General features: G+C 44.5%; 1 protein-coding gene across 2 annotated transcripts in view; it reads left to right on the plus strand.

The window, feature by feature from the left end:
* Positions 1-17,243, plus strand: part of PGAP1 (post-GPI attachment to proteins inositol deacylase 1) — a 74,752-nt gene that overhangs the window by 35,469 nt on the left and 22,040 nt on the right. For both annotated transcript variants that reach the window (XM_054971646.1, XM_054971647.1), the window contains exons 11-20: positions 2,442-2,491; positions 6,824-6,875; positions 7,129-7,206; positions 8,145-8,220; positions 8,439-8,512; positions 8,616-8,667; positions 12,016-12,082; positions 14,368-14,476; positions 15,151-15,189; positions 17,011-17,104. In XM_054971646.1, coding sequence (XP_054827621.1) covers positions 2,442-2,491; positions 6,824-6,875; positions 7,129-7,206; positions 8,145-8,220; positions 8,439-8,512; positions 8,616-8,667; positions 12,016-12,082; positions 14,368-14,476; positions 15,151-15,189; positions 17,011-17,104 — 691 coding nt within the window. The remainder of the gene's footprint in view (positions 1-2,441; positions 2,492-6,823; positions 6,876-7,128; positions 7,207-8,144; positions 8,221-8,438; positions 8,513-8,615; positions 8,668-12,015; positions 12,083-14,367; positions 14,477-15,150; positions 15,190-17,010; positions 17,105-17,243) is intronic.

Here is a 17,243-nt window from a genome sequence, read left to right on the forward strand (position 1 = left end):
AAAGAGGAGAAAGCAGTCCCCAGCAAACACCCTGAGACCACTGAAAAGTTGATGCTGGAGTTCCTATTATGAGCATGGACAGAAAGCTATGAGGTCTGTGAAGAGGAGGGGGAACTTGACAAAATCCCCCCCCCCATCTTCCTTCTTCCTCCAGGGGTGCTTCTGTTAGTGGCCCAGGCCGTGAAGCTGTGTACCGTGTCAGTACTATAATCCAGAGTACCAACTTTTCAGAGGTCTTGCAGGGTTGCTGGGGGAGCTGACAAAAATCTGTACAGGCCAGTGTCTTCTGCTGTTTTTTTGCTAGATCCAAACCCACGGAAATAACTACCCAGCATTGCTTCTGGTTAGCATTGGGCAGCTAATTATACTGCTTCTGATTATGGAGATTTAATTATAGTTAACAGCCATTACAGCCATTGATATTCTGCATAGATTTGTCCAATAAGAAAGCAATCCTTAAAAAATTCAGATTTACAAGCCATCTGTTGTTCCGCCTGTTTTGTTCAACATTTCTGCGGTGAGCTTCCTATTCATCCCAAGCTGTTGCAGCAAGCTTTGTTCTCTGTACAGCTTTGGAGCTAGTATCTGAACAGTTTCCTGGCTGCCACCGGCAGCTGCTGGCACCTTGGAGAAGGTGGGGGGAAGTCACTGTATGATAGCCCCAAACCAAGTGGGGCACGTTTCTGTGTTATAGCGTGAGGTGGGAAGGATGCTGATCCCCTGGGATTGAATGTAACATGTAAATATCGATGGAAGCCAGGGCACGGATAAAAGCATTTCTTTTTAAAATAAAGATTTTAAAATCTGAGGGAGGGCCCGCTCTACTTGGACTTATCCAGGCAGATAAATATAATACTCAGTGGGATCAGCTATTGGGAAGGAAAATGGAATGCCTAGGAATAACAATATGGTCAGGAGGACCAGGGGTCATTTCGTAGAAAAAGAGGTGGAAGAAGTCATTAGCATAACCTATTAGCATATGCCACGCCCCTTGACACCACCAGAAGCGTCATTAGCATATCTGATTTGCATATGCCATGCCCTCTGTCGTCACCTATCCTAGCTGTTTTGGACCCAATCCTGGCCATTTGGGGCCAAAATGGCAAAAGGGGGCTGAAAATGGCCGAAAGGGGGCCCAAAATGGTCAGGATCAGGCCACTGCTGAGCGGGAGATTGATCCACCGCTCGCTAGAGGCCTGATCCGGGCCATTTGGGCCCCAATCCAGGCAGAAACGGGCCCAAATGGCCGAGAGTCAGGTAGGCGGGGCCACCTGGCATGTGACCTCTTTGGGGAACTGCCGGAACTGCGTTCCGGCTCGTTCCCCCTCAAAATGAGCCCTGGTCAGGACTACAGAGACCAAAGATATAATTAGGCAAATAAGAATGCATGCAAGGAAGTTGGACATTACTCGTACGTCTGTTAGGGCACAGAGGGTATGTGCGACTCTTTACTTAGGTATTGCCCTCCTGATGCAACTACCAAAGTATTTTTATCATCTGACAGTACCGAAGCTCAGAAGAGCTTTTACTCTGGAAAGAATTAATACTCTTCCTTCTGCAGTTTTGGAGGACAGATACAAGAAAGTACCATATGCTAATAAAACATGCAGATGTCCATATGATCAAACTGAAACCTTTGAACCTATGATTATAGAGTGTCCCATATTTAATGAGTTGAGGGCTAGCTTAATCACCCCTCTGCTTAAAAATATGGAACTACCTAATATGAGAGCACAGGTGACATGGTTAGTATCGAACACAAATGATTCTATTACTCTTTCTGCGGCAAAATATGTAGGTGCAATAATTAAATACCAGAGAAATGACATTAAGTAATTTTAATTTCTGCATAAGGCGATAGCTATATGAGCAGTACTAGATAGGTATAGGCAGAAGTGGTGCGTGTTGCTGTGCTATAGTATGAGATAGAAAGGATGCTAATCCTCTGGGGTTGAATGTAACATGTAATAAATTGTGGCAATACGGTCCATTCTTTAACTATGCATTGAATTAAGAAATTACTTGCTTTTAGTTGTCCTGGACAGACTACCAGTAATTTACTTTGGAATGCCCTTTCTACCCCAGCAGGTTGTAAATTGTAACGGTCCTCGCTTTGTTCATTCCACCAATCTTTCTAAATGGACTTGAGGTGCATGCATTTTTTAAACAAAGTTATCTTTTCCTGATGTCTTCATTGCCAGGATTTCAGACTTTCAGGACTAGGGTGTGCATGTTGAGTATTAAATGTTAGGTTTGTGAATTTATATGTCAAATGGAATATGGTTCAGTAGCAAGTGGTTATGCAAATGTTATTGTCACTGCTTCTGATGGACATCTTTAAGAGTAATTAAATGAATTAAGAGTTCTGAAACAAAGTTTGAGCTTTTAAAAAACATTGATGATAATATCTGTGTATCCCCTTTCTGGTTTTTGTATAACAGGACACAAATAGTTGGATATATGGCTGTGTAAACAGTTCCTCATCTATGTGGTAAGCATACCGTGTTAATATGACTTTCTTTTAAACTGGACAAATGACCTCTTAAGGGTTTATAGGGTGTGATTGTTTCAGTGTTAGCCCTTCTGGACCCTTCAAGCCATTGCAGCATTTGGGAACATAAAAAGCACTCTTAAAGATGCCTTCGTCTGTTTCTTGCATTTAAATAATCCTTGTGTGGCACAATGCTGCTAGGGTTAGTTTGTATGTTGATTTTCCCTTTATTTGGCTGTAATGAACGGGATTCCTGCTATATAAGATTCCATGAACAGTAGCCCTTGCTTAATAACCAACTCTTCCAACTCCATTTCAGTTAGCAGTTAAACAATCTAGTAAATCTAGGCTAAAAAAAATTTTAAAAATTGCCTGAAGAATGTACCAATAACATTTCCTTGTGCTGTGAGATAATTTTTGAGTTTCCAGTCGGCAATTTTTCTGGAAGACATTTCGGCAGCACTTGAAATCACCACGAGAGACTGTCAAAAAACGTGTGTTAACCCTTTTTTGGGTGGATTGTCCTACATTCAGGGTTGTCTTCCTTTCAGGTAAATCTGGTACTTTCCCACATTTGCTGAAATGTAAGGCTCTGCTTAGTTTTTACTACTACACCAAAGTTTGTAGTATTCTTTATCACCCACCTAATGTGTATAATCTCACCAGGGCTTTTTTTCTGGGAAAAGAGGTGGTGGAACTCAGTGGGTTGCCCTCAGAGAAAATGGTCACATGGCTGGTGGCCCCGCCCCCTGATCTCCAGACAGAGGGGAGTTGAGATTGCCCTCTACACCTCTCGGCGGCACGGCGGGCAATCTAAACTCCCCTCTGTCTGGAGATCAGGGGGCGGGGCCTCCAGCCATGTGACCATTTTCAAGAGGTTCCGGAACTCCGTTCCATTGCCTTCCAGCTGAAAAAAAGCCCTGAATCTCACTAAAATGCATATAGTTCAGTGGCCTGCCTTCTGCCATGAATCCTTTTACTCTCAGCAAACCATCTTGTACTGCTCTGTTACACGGAAACTGATAAGCAGCTGAGCATGGTACCGCACTGTTTAAAATATGTTAATGGTATACCTCCTTTCAACTGTGACACAGAATGACTTATAAACCAACATGCAGATTCAGAAACAAGGAGGAAGCTTGTGATATTTCAGTCTAACACATTTTTATTCTAGCATAAGCTTCCATGGGGTAGACATCTGATGTGCATGCCATTCTCTTTGAGTCCAAGTTCATTCTTGGAAATTATTACTGTTCAGTTATCTCTGGCAAGTCTAGAATTCATCCATATTGATGCAAATGCCTTGCATCAGTTCACATCGCACCGTGCCAACCTTTGTGCGTGAGAGAGAGGTTCATGTTCTCTGCTTGTTCAGTCATGAATTTAATCTTGCAGTAATTCAAGTTTGGCCAGTACGAGTAAATGCATTCTCAGCTACGCTGCGGTTTTACAAACTTACATATGTTCTGAGAAAAAGCATGGTTTATTAGGTGAAGATACTGTTGTGAAATCACTCTTGATTTCGTTGGCGCTTGAACTTCGCTTTTAAGCAAGAAGACTAGTGCTTCACTTCTACACAGTTTGTGCACACATTTATCATGCTTAAGGATATAGAAAATATATTTTCTGCATGGAAGCAGATTCCATATAAGAAAATAGCATTTACACTGTGCCTACATCATAATATGAGACTAAAGATACACATGTCTAATGCAACTCATATTGAGTTGGTGGATATTTGTTGGTCTTTGCTAGAACTTTCAGTAGGTGGGGTATCCTACTGTACAAAAGGCTAAACATATTCAAGACAACTCACTTCCTACCCTGGTTCGCCTCCTGAGGGCATTGCTGTGGAGGGAAGCCTAGATGAGGCAGCCAGACCTCCAGTGAGCATGCCATGGCAGGAAGCCCTGGTTGGGATCATGCATGGAGCAGGCGGCAATGCCTGCCCCCCCCCACCTTCACCCAGCTGGGATTAGGAGCAGAGAGAGGGCAATGCCCTCCCACCACATTCACCCGGCTGGGATCAGGAGTGGAGCAGGTGGCTTTGCCCGCCTCCCACCATCACTCCACTGGGATCAGGAGCGGAGCAGGTGGCAATGCCCACCCCCTATCTTCATCCGGATGGGATCAGGAGCAGAGAAGGTGACAACACCCGCTCACCCTTTCAACCAGCTGAGATCAGGAGCAGAGTAGGTGGAAATGTCCACCCCCCCCCCTTCACCTAGCTGGGATCAAGAGTGGAGCAGCAGGCAATGCTCGCTCCCCTCTTCACCCAGCCAGGATCAGGAGCGGAGCAAGTGGCAATGCACACCCACTCCTTCACTTGGCTGGGATCAGGAGCGGAGCGGGTGGAAATGTCTGCCCCCGCTTCACCCAGCTGGGATCAAGATTGGAGCAGGAGGCAATGCCCATTCCCCCCTTCACCCAGCTGGGATCAGGAGCAGAGCAGGGGACAATGCCTACCTCTCTTCACCTGACCAGAATCAGGCACAAAGCAGGAGGCAATGCCCGTTCCCCCTTCACCCATCTGGGTTCAGGAGCAGAGAATGTGGCAATGCCCACCCCCCACCTTGATCTGACCAGGATCAGGCTCGAAGCAGCTGGCAATGCCCATCTCCCCTTCATGTGGCTGGGATCAAGTGCGGAGCAGGTGGCGATGCTCACCCCCCCCCCCCTTCACCCAGCCGGAATCATGCACCATCTCATTGTCTGAGTGAAGGAACTCGGTTGGAAATATTGAGGGATGGATACTTCAATGACATTATCCCCTGAGAAAGTGGTCACGAAACAGGCAAATAGCTAGCATCCTGTCAGGGCGCATTGGAACACTTTGGATCTCCCCCACAGATTGGAGTGGGTTTGATTAGATCACCCCTAAACGATTGGGTCAAAGTGGAGATATTAGAGGTGGCTGTTTGCGTGAAGCAATACGATATATCCTTCTTATTGAAGAGATACGAGTTTAGGAAGAATTTGGAAGGAAACAGGACTGCACTATCTAGGACAGATACTCCCACTGTACGGCACTACCACTTTTCCCAACAAGAAAGACTCGCAGCGCAAATTCAGCCTGTACAAGAGGATACTTATTTCTGTAAAAGAATCTTGTAACTTTGCATGTCATATTTATTGGACTATTTATTCTTGTATTTATTGGAATATTTATTGTGAGGTTGCCAACGTGCTTGAAATTTACCAGTCAATGAGTGTGTTGATACTGCATTCCTTATCTCCGGCACAAATTGTTTAAGGCCGGTGGCTGCTGTTGTATCTTTATTGTTATTCATTCACCGTTATTTATGCACTAGCTCTTTAACATCACCTATAAAAGTATATGTAAATTGGCACAATAATATTTGTTCAGTGTATTACGGGAACTACAGTCTGTTTGGGAGTGTTCTCTACCCGTAATAGTCCTAGGTGTCATTAGGAATCATGCATGGAGCATAACGCAATGCCCGCCCCTCCCCCCATTCAACTTTCCAGAATCATGTGTGGAGCAGGTGGCAATCCCCCTCCCATTTCACCCGGCTGGAATCAGGTGCAGAGCAGGAGGCAATGCTGGCACCTTCTTCTCCCAGCCAGGATCAAGAGCAGAGTAGGTGGCAATGCCCACCCCCCTCTTCACCCAGCTGTGATCAGGAGTGGAGCAGATGACAACCCCCCCCCTTCACCCAGCTGGGATCAGGTACAGAGCAGGAGGCAATGCCCGCTCCCCTTCACTCAGCTGGGATCAGACACCGAGGAGGTGGCCATGCCCGCCCCCCCCCCCCCCGCTTTTATCCGGCCAGGATCAGTGACGGAGGAGGAGGGAATGCTCACCAGCCCACCCTCCCCTTTCTAGAGCCCATTTTATTTTTTCCCCAGAACGGGCTTTGTTGCTAGTAAATTCGATTAAACCAATCTATGCGGAAATGGTATCCCTGTAGAAACCATCTCATATGATGTGTCTGCGACGAGAAGCTGATGCTTTCAGCAGTAGTAAGAGTTGATAACAGTGATTCTGTTGTCAAGAACTTGAAATATGAAAAGGGGTACAGTGATTGTGAGTGCCAAATTAATTAATACTAAATAAATATTCAGGACTATAAACTTGCATCCAAAGGCGCCAGTCCACATTTTGCACGATGATGCTAATTGTGAAACCTGAAACTAGATCCAATGATCTGCATAGCTGAATCAGCGGGTGCAGGAGAACTGCTTGTATGTAATCATTTGTAGAACAGCGTTGGCTGCTATTTTCCCTTCACTCGGGTTCAACCCCCTATCTAACTTACTTCTGTTAAAAGTATACTAATTTTTTTAATCATAAAATATTAACTTTTACAGCCTACAAGGTGTTGACTTATCTTGGAAGGCTGAATTACTGCCAACCGTTAAGGTAAAATATCCATGACTTGATTGCCACAACACTAAATGCTTATTTGACATTTTTAATTTATTCAATATTATAAAACCCAGCAAGAATATAAATAAGCTGTTTTGCAACAATTCATTCAAGATCATATATAGCTTTTCATAATTTTAGTGCTCTTATAAGCTCAAGTATAATCCTTATTTCTTCTTTTTTTAAAGTTCAAAAATGCTTTTCAGTTCAAATAAATGTTTTTACTGTTACGTATTGTGTTTTTTAGGCAGTGACTCTGAAGCTTCAAGACTATCCTTCTTTGACTCATCTTGTACTCCATGTACCAGCTGTCAATGGCAATAAGGTAAAAACAGTGCGACTCACTGGTTTTTCTACCAAGAAATATTGTGTATGCTTCCCTGTGTTTTTTTGCATTGGAATTTAATTTACTTTATTTATATACCGCCTCCTCATAACCATTCCGGTTCTCAAGGCTGTCTGCAAGAATAAGATAAAAACGATCAATAAGTCTGTAAAACCAGGAGCAATAAAACTTTTTAAAGCAATAAAACAGCAGAAGTTAAAATTTAAAATTAACAGTGGATAGGACAGCGAGATAGAAATAAATATATGATTTAGTGGCAGATGAAACAATTTGTTATGTGTGAGAATGCAGATCTGTGGCAGTGTGTGCAAAGAGACCAACCAGTGTTACAACTCATGGAAAGAGCTGCTGTTTATACCTTTGCTGTTGGATAGCATACCATTGGCTATACTGTTTGTGCTCTCTTGGGTAATTCTGTACTCCTAAAGCACACTGTACTTCAGTCTCCACAAAGAGGAAACTGTAAAAGGGCATCCCGACATTCGTTGTAAAAGGGCATCCCGACATTCGTTGTAAAAGGGCATCCCGACATTCGTTGTAAAAGGGCATCCCGACATTGTCAAAACTGCCATGTACAAAGTATCCACTGTTGACACAGAAAGATAGAGACTTAATTGTAAGATCTCACTTTCCATCTTTATCATAAGGCTCAAGATCCGTGTCTTTGTGAAATAGGTCTTGTGGCTTTATTTCAGGACCCTCTTGTTGTACATGTTACAATTTCGAAAATTAAAAAAGAAATTCTAACTTTTAAAAAGAAGACTTGAAATAACTTGCACATTCAGTGGGTCTGTGGCCAAGTTGGTTCTTGAAATTAGGTCACCTGGTGCTGAGTCCAACTGTTTGCCTCTGAATTGCGCTGATTTGTACAGGCCAGTGGTAGGAATCATAGTTACTTTCATATCTCTTTGTTGCAGTTTACTTTGGATTGTGAGTTCTTTAACGAGGCCTCTAGAACAGTGCAACTCCCTGTGACCCACCTCTTTTCTTTCGGTAGGTTTAATTCATTGGATTTTCCATTGCAAAACTACCTTTTCATTTATGCTTGGAAGAGTTATTGCTTTTTCACTTGAGCTGATTGAGTATGAGTAAGTTTAGCAATGGTTTTAGGTGTAAATCATCAATCTTCTAACAAATGGAATATTTCCCTTGCATTCTTTGCACTAGATTTTACTAACAACAATTCTAACACAAGGCAATAATTTCTGCAGGATTTTCTTCAAGCAAAATTGTATTAAATTCAACTGGCCTTATTCACAATGTTCAGCTTCAACACTTTGGTCAGGTATAAATACTAATTTCTGAAATACCTACATTTTATGTTAGTAATGCCTAATATGGGTTCCAGGAACACCAATAAACTGATGACATGTTGTCTGTTTTCTTAGATATACCAAGCTTTTAAACTCTATGTAGAGAGCCACTGCCAGTCATTCAAAGGTAATATATTTTATGAAGTCACTTCTAAACTTCTACAGCAATCTTCTGCCTGTCCTGTTTTTGTTAACCACCACTCCTGCTGCATAATTTGTTATAGGGCAGCAAGATAGAAATAAGTATACAATTTGTTTATACATTCATTCAGGGGTCATTTTGTAAAAAAAGAGCTGCAGGAACTCATTAGCACAACTCATTAGCATATGCCACCTCCTTGCCATGACCGGAAGTGTGCCATTAGCATAACTGATTTGCAGATGCCACACCCCCTGGCATCACCTATCCTGGCTGTTTTGGACTCAATCATGGCCATTCCGGGCCGAAATTGGGCCCAAAAGGGCTGAAAATGGCTGAAAAGGGACCCAAAATGGTCAGGATCGGGTCACTGCTGAGTGGGAGTGTGATCCACCACCTATCAGAGGCCCAATCCTGGCCGTTTCGGGACCAATCCTGACTGTTTTGGGACCAATCGTGGGCATTTGGGGCCCAAATTGGGCCCAAAATGGTTGAAAGGGGCCCAAAATGGCCTGGATCGGGCCCCAAATGGCCAGGATTCGGCTGCTGCCAGATGGGGGAGTGTTCCCCCAGGAAACGAGCCCAGAATGGCTGGAAATCAGGTGGGTGGGGCCACCATACAAGTGACCTCTGTGGAGAACTGCTGGAACTGTGTTCCGGTGCGTTCCTCCTCAAAATGAACCCTGCATTCATTTATAAAAAGTTGATTGTAGCCCAGCTCCTCAATCAATGAAACTTATTAGACATTATTAAGTGCCACTTTAGCAAATATGCTTCTCCATGTATTCCGACGTGAGGAGGGAATCCCAGCCCCTTGTCGTCAAGTGGCAACGCACACACACGGGTTACAAACTTAAATGGTTTTTATTTAACCTCATACCATGCAAGGAATCTCTACTCACAGTTCTACTAAATAACGAAAGGAGAGAGTGCATCTTTCATGGATAAAGGTCCATGGTGGAGCTTTGTAGACCCAAGTGAATGTGGAGGGAAAAAAGAGACGGCTTGCTCCTCTCCCTGCCAAGGTGTGACTGAACAAAGGAGGAAATGACCCTAACAAATATTTGGCAGGCTTTGAATGCCCCAGGAACTGAAACCTGTGGGGTAAGGCACTACAACTTCCAGGATGCACTTCTCTTAAAACTACAGGCATACATTCTAGTTTAGTACATACTGAGTAATATATTCAGCTTGCTGCTGGAACAGTACACCGTGTGTATGTGCAAATCTGCTTGATCTGTAGGGTTAAAAGGTGCCTGCTGGTGGCGGGCAAACTCCCAGGGATTTGCCCCCTTATCCACTGATCACTTAGCGATCGGCGGGTGGGGGCAAACTCCCGGAGCGTGCCTGCCACGGGCACGCACCTCAGGAGCACGCCCCGTGCACGCGCTCCCACCCCTCGCGTTGGCCACGGGAGCATCCCTACACTCCGATTTGGGCCCAAACCGGCCACATCAGAGCACAGGAGCACTCCCACGGCCAACGCGACGACATCACTTACAGAAGTGATGTCGCCACCCACTAGGTGTGGTGATGTCACTTCCAGAGGTGACATCATGCTGCCACCGGAACGTGCGCAAGAGGGTAAGTTCCAGGCCCCTATCCTGCTGCTGAGAGGATAGAGGGACCAGGAAACCCTACTGATTTGTCAGTAAACGTGAAATCTGCTCGTTTGAATTTGAGCAGCATCCATTCAGTAGTGAGGCTAATCTTACATTCTTCCATTTTCACATGAAATCATCCAAATCTTTCTTTTTCCTGCTTTTGGTCAGTTTTACTTTTTGTTATTGTTTCACAAATGTCCTTTAAACAAAACAGACCACCGTAAGTCAGTACATAATTTTGATTTGTCACTTACTGCTGAAGCCCCCCGTGTTGGTGAAGAAGCTAATCTGGATTTAAAGTTTAGAGAGGAGAAATGATATGATTGGGTTATGAAGTAGGCTGAAAGCAACGATAGCTTGTGAAACAACTTAAAATTTGCCTGTTAAGTTCCTAGCAATAGGAACTTAAAGCAAATATTGGAATAGCTACCTAGGCTTTGATCATGGGTAAGAGATTTGGGACTCCATGGCCAATTCCGCACACGTTGGATAATGCTCTTTCAATGCACTTTATCAGTCGTTTGAGGTGGATTTTTTGTTCTGCACCCAAAAAATCCATTCCAAATTATCTATAAAGAGGATTGGAAGTGCATTATCCAACGTGTGCAGAATCACTGCATGTGACAGGAATTACATTATTTATATATTAGGAGACGTACAGTACAATCCTAAGCAGAGTTACTCCAGTCTCAGCCCATTGAAATCAATGGCCTTAGCCTGGAGTAAGCTCTAGTTAGGATTGCACTGAAAGTTACTTTAATGCTTTAATATTTAATAAATAATGCAGAGGGAAAGCCACCTTTGAACTACAGTTGTTTTTGTCTAATCCTGGCATTTTCCTGACAACCATTGGAGAACAAAGGTGGTCAGAAAAACAAGCAATTTTGTGTATGTTTGCTTGTAAATGAATGATGCAATTGTTTTAAAAATGTTTTTTTTCTTAATGCTAGTCTCTTGATGGTGATCATTCCAGGGTTGACTTTATATTAACTTTAGTTCATTAAAAGAGTTTGTGCTGAGAATCTTACACAAAGGTTTTGTGACTGCCAGCTCAGTCTCTTCCTAATTCTTTCCAGTAAGCCAGATTTCATTGGGGGCTGCTGTTTGGATAAATGAGGTCTCTGAATCTCTGGACCGTGTACTCCATCAATTTGTATGCCAGACGGCAGGAGTCCCGAGCTGTGTTGCAGGAACTGTGCTTAGAGTAGAGTCTAGGGCCTGGATAGCTGCTTTTAAATTGAGACTGAAAGTTCTCTATTCAGTGCCCAACGCCTGTGTGTGTGTGTGGCGGGCGGGGGGGGGGGACTTAACTTCTTGCACAGTCAAAAGTAGTCTGTCAAAAGTTACTGGCGTTTCCTCCATTCTGTGTCTGTCTGTCAAGAAACTACCTCCCTATCTATATAACTTTCATGCCCCCCCCAAAAAAGCCTTTGCAGTGCCAAAAAAGTAAGAAAAGGGAAGTGAAAAATGTCCATTGATTTGATTTGCTTGACCTCTGTTTTGGCTACCCAGGCCTTGCCTTGGCACATGGCAATCTGGGTGAGACAGTTTGTGGGCTCCAAGGGAGATGGGAAGAGACTGAACAGTTTGCTTTTCTCAATGAATATGTATTTTAATAGCTTTGTTTTAACAGACGGGATAGCAGAAAAATCATCAACTTACTCCAGTTGAACGAACATGTAGCCAGCCGTAACAACTCTCTTCTGTTATGACTTTTATTTGCCGTTTCCAGAAAGAAAACCTAGTGTATACCGACTTCATATCCCGTGGTCCCATGAGGACTCCTTAACATTGTCTCAGTAAGAATTTCTCGTTACTTGATGTCTTTCTTCTGTACTGAAAGGAGAAATATTTTAAGGTTGAATGCAGTGCTGGGCAGATCAGCGAATGGCTCGCAAGAAGGGTTTTTTTAGTAAGAACATTGTAAGCATTTCAATATTCAGATCGAAAGGAATCAGAGAGTTAACTGTTCCATCTCGCTTCAAATGATTTTCCAGAACTGCTAATTAGCTGGAGGGAAACTTACAAATCCAACCGGGCATATAGCAGCTCCAGGAAGAATTGGAGCTTAGAAAATGTTGTGCGAGGGGGGGAGCTATATCCTTCATTACCGCGATGTTCATTCCTGATACAGATTGTCCCCACCTACCCTCAGTTGCTGTATACTGATAAAATGCTCAAGGGATCCATGTTCAGCTCTTGTAGTTTCTTAGACGCTTTTAACACATGGTAAGTAAGTATCCTATTGCAGGTGATTGCATCAAATATGCAATGGCATTAGACAGTCTAGCTTTGGCATCGTTTATGCACGTTTGAAACTACTTGGGGAAGCAACAGGGCACTGAGTAATATCCACATAGGGCCATAGCGGTAGGGCATCTGCTTTGCTGGCAGCAGATCACAGGTTTAATCTCCATCAGGTAATCACCATCGGGTAATCACCAGTTAAAAGGATCAGGTAGTAGTAGATGTGAAAGAGCTCTACTCCAGACCCTGGAGAGCCACTTCCGGTTACAGTAGGCCAAGGGTCTCCAACCTTGTTGAATTGTTGGCCACTTTGGAATTTTGAGAACAGGTATTGGGTGCCACAACAAAATGGCTTCCGTGGTGGGCTTGATCCAATTTAAAAAAGGTTGGGAGCTTCTATAATGGAGGCAGCTGTCTCCAAATGGGTGTTCTCTGCAGACACAGAGGGAACAACTCGGGCTCTTCTAAAGCGCTTCCTATTCCAGTGAAGTGGAGAAAGTCAGGATTGGCTTTTAGCTTTAGAGAAAATATACTCTGGGGAAGGAGCAACTGGGCACCAGGAAATAAATCAAGAGGCATCATGGTGCCCATGGGCATCACACTGAGTGTGTGTGATGTGTCATCAAGTCGCTTCCAACCAGGGCCAGCGTGCCCTTTGAGGCCAGGTAGGCGGTGGCCTCAGGGCGTGGGGTGCCAGAGGGGGCGCCGGAGGAGGCGCGGGGGGTGGGAGCTCATGCCACGGAGCTGCAGCCTCCTAGCCCTCCCACCCCACGCTGCCACCGCCACCATCACACGCCCACGGCCGGGCGCAGCAGCTGTGGGCAGGCGTCTGCGGCGGCGCAGGGCAACCGAGCAGGAGAGCTCAGAGGCCACCTGCCCGCCATCACAGCCACCCGCCGTCCCAGCCACCAGCCACAGCGATTGGGCTGGTAGCATGCGCACGCCCATGATGACGTCACACGTGATGTCATCACGCAGCCCGGAGCGTGTGTGCATGCGCATGCATGGGTGCCTGGTTCGACAGCCGGCCGTAGGCGCCGAAAACCCAGCGCCGCTGCTGCCTCCAACTTATGGCGACCCTATGAAGGAAAGACCTCCAGAATGTCCTATCATTAACACACTTGCTCAGATCCTGCAAACTGGGGGACGTGACTTCTTTTATTGAGTCCAGCTATCTCATGTTAGGTCTTCCTACTGCCTTCCACTTTTCCTAGTATTATTAACTTTTCCAGAGAATCTTGTCATCTCATGATGTGACCAAAGTACAATAGCCTCAGTTTTGTCATTTTAGCTTCTAGGGAGAATTCAGGCTTGATTTGATCTAGTACTCACTTATTTGTCTTTTTGGCTGTCCGTAGTATCTGCAGAACTCTCCTCCAGCACCACATTTCAAATTTCTTCCTGTCAGCTTTCTTCACTGTCCAACTTTCACATCCATACATCATAATGGGAAATACCATCATTTGTATTATCTTGATCATGAGAGACATCTTGATCTTTAAGGATCTTTCCTAATTCCCTCACAGCTGCTCTTCCAAATCTCAGTCTTCTTCAATGGTACCCGGATCACACTGGGTACCACTGGAGAAGGCAACATTTGGTGTTAAATATCCACTGTGACTTGGTAGTGTTATGTCTGTTTCAGACATTGATGTGTTTAGGGGCTGTGAGGTTTAATTGGTTTGGTAAGCAGTATCGACAGATAAAAAAGGTCACTCCTAGTTTGTTGAGCAACAAGTTTCCCACAAAGGCCAGTAGTTATTGATTTGAAACCTTTGGAGCGACTTCAAAATTGTTTATCTGCATATTAATTTTTTTTAATATGGAACCATTATAGGGTTCCATCTTCAACGGAGATTTCTGCAAAACTGCACGTCGCACAACCTGAAAATGACACAACAGTTCCAGTATTGAATATTTATTCGTCTTCAGATTGTCAATATGAAGTAAGTCAAAGTCATCAAAACTCGCCCCCCCTCCCCCACCCACTTCACGTTGAAAGTACATGATTTCAGTACCACACTGACAAATCAGTGAAGGACTTTGAAAACCTGCATTGATTAATAGCAATGGAATTGAGCTTTGACCTTCAATGTGGTTGAGCTAAGTTTTTGGTTTTATCAGGGGTCATTTTGTAGAAAAAGAGCTGGAGGAACTCATTAGCATAACTCATTAGCATATGCCACGCCCCTTGCCATTTCCAGAAGTGTGTCATTAGCATAGCTGATTTGCATATACCACACCCCTGACATCACCTATCCTGGCTGTTTTGGACCCAATCCTTGCCATTCAGGGCCGAAATTGGGCCCAAAATGGCAAAAAGGGGCTGAAAATGTCCGAAAAGGGGCCCAAAATGGTCAGGTTCGGGCCGCTGCTGAGTGGGAGAGTGATCCACCACCTGTCAGAGGCCCGGTCCGGGCTGTTTCAGCCCCAATCCAGGCTGAAATGGGCCTAAAATGGCCGAGAGTCAGGTGGGCGGGGCCACCTGACATGTGACCTCTTTGGGGAACTGCCGGAACTGCGTTCCGGCACGTTCCCCTTCGAAATGAGCCCTGAGTTTTATATTGTTTAAAAGATTACTTGAAAAAATGCATTGTTTTTAATGTGTGTGTTGAATTAGGTAACCATCAGGACCTCTTTTCTGCAAGTCCTTGGCCAGGTAAGAATAGTTTGTTTAATTTGTTACCCTTTATACGTTATCAGAATTAGATTAAACCACACAGGATGGGTTAATTAATATGGCTTGGATCCACCTAGGATTTCCATGGGTGAGAGGGGCGAGGTGATTTCCACGGGTTCCTCTTCCCTGCAGAGGAGACACCTGATGCCTCACAAGCTATTCCTTGCGGGGGGAATAGAAGCATTTCGGGGGATATTTCGGACTGCTGTGCGAAGGGGAAATCAGCACCCCCCACCCCCATGCCCATGGAAATTCTAGGTGGGTTCCAACCCCACATCTTTTTGAATTAATTTCTGTTAGTGCTGTCATAGGAAGTGATCCTTCCAATGTATTGTCGAAGGCTTTCACGGCCGGAGAACGATGGTTGTTGTGGGTTTTCCGGGCTGTATTGCCGTGGTCTTGGCATTGTAGTTCCTGACGTTTCGCCAGCAGCTGTGACTGACATCTTCAGAGGTGTAGCACCAAAAGACAGAGGACACTGAGAGATCTCTGTCTTTTGGTGCTACACCTCTGAAGATGCCAGCCACAGCTGCTGGCGAAACGTCAGGAACTACAATGCCAAGACCACAGCAACACAGCCCGGAAAACCCACAACAGCCATGATCCTTCCAACTTCACAAATGACATCAAATTATGCCCGATGATAAAGTCCTAAGCAAGTGAAAAAGCCCTAAAAGGGTATCTGCAAACTGGGTAACTCGACACCAGAGAACCAGATGAAATTCAATGCAAATTTGTTCCAAGTAGTTTATGTTGGGAGAAGAAGTATCAGGTTCAGTTTGGGCTTTAATTTGAAGCAGGCCTTCACAAGTTGCTATCCACAAGAGGACTGATGAGCCTCCCCCTTCCCCCCTCTTCCTGTTTGGGATTCCAAAAATGAGAGGCTGTGGGTGTTGGTCTAAAGCACCTGGCAGATACACGCTTGGTGTGCTTTGTTCAGCCTGTTGGAACATGGCTAGGGTACCTCTGATTTAAATGAAGAACTGATGTTATCATTCTGCATGTTCTGAGAATGTAAACCGTCAGCCATACTTAACGGCAGTCTGCAAGCTGATGATTTTGCTATGTTGATAGCAGATTTCTAAATCTATAGACAGGAAACGCTACTGTTTCTCTACCCTCTATGGGTTTTTTCAACAATTTCTGTGGGTGTACGCCATTTCAGAATTGAGTAATACATGCACTTTTCTGGGTGTACTTTATGAATATCACATCTTCCAAACCCAGCGTATAAACCTGAAGATGAAAATGGGCTGCTTTTAACAATTGCAGCCTCTTGTGGATTGGTAAGGTCATCAGCTGCACTATGGTTTGGAAGTCTCAGTCTCAGCGGATCTGTGAACTTGCTGGATAGATGTAAGCAAGCCACTATGTCTTAGCCTCAATGCCAGGGCTTTTTTTCAGCTGGAACGCGGTGGAACAGAGTTCTGGAACCTCTTGAAAATGGTCACATGGCTGGTGGCCCCGCCCCCTGATCTCGAGACAGAGGGGAGTTGAGATTGCCCTCCACACCACCAAGAGGCGCGGAGGGCAATCTAAACTCCCCTCTGTCTGGAGATCAGGGGGCGGGGCCACCAGCCATGTGACCATTTTCTCCGAGGGCAACCCACTGAGTTCCACCACCTCCTTTCCCAGAAAAAAAGCCCTGATCAATGCTATGAACTGGTAACACAGACCTAACTTAGCGTTGTGAGAATTAGTGGTGTTTATTGAAGCACTTCCCATATGTAAGTACTGAATTTTTCATATTATAAGTTTAGGATGATGATTGCATGCCTATAAAACATCCTTGTTTTGTAGGTAATAAGATTCCATGGTGGCACCCTTCCTGTGTACATTATTTCTAATATTCTTCTTGCCTATGGAAGACAATTAAAGTCCCTAATCTCAACAGGTAACAGTACATGAACAGATTTTAAGCACCAGTTTACTGATTTTAAAGTATAGGTTTACTGATCATTAATAAATCTGAGAAAACCACAGTCTTGTTCTTAAAGAATCATTCTGAGATTTGTGGTAAGGTGATTATAACT

This window comes from Eublepharis macularius, chromosome 2, assembly GCF_028583425.1.
Source record: "Eublepharis macularius isolate TG4126 chromosome 2, MPM_Emac_v1.0, whole genome shotgun sequence".
NCBI classification, from domain to species: Eukaryota; Metazoa; Chordata; class Lepidosauria; order Squamata; family Eublepharidae; genus Eublepharis; species Eublepharis macularius.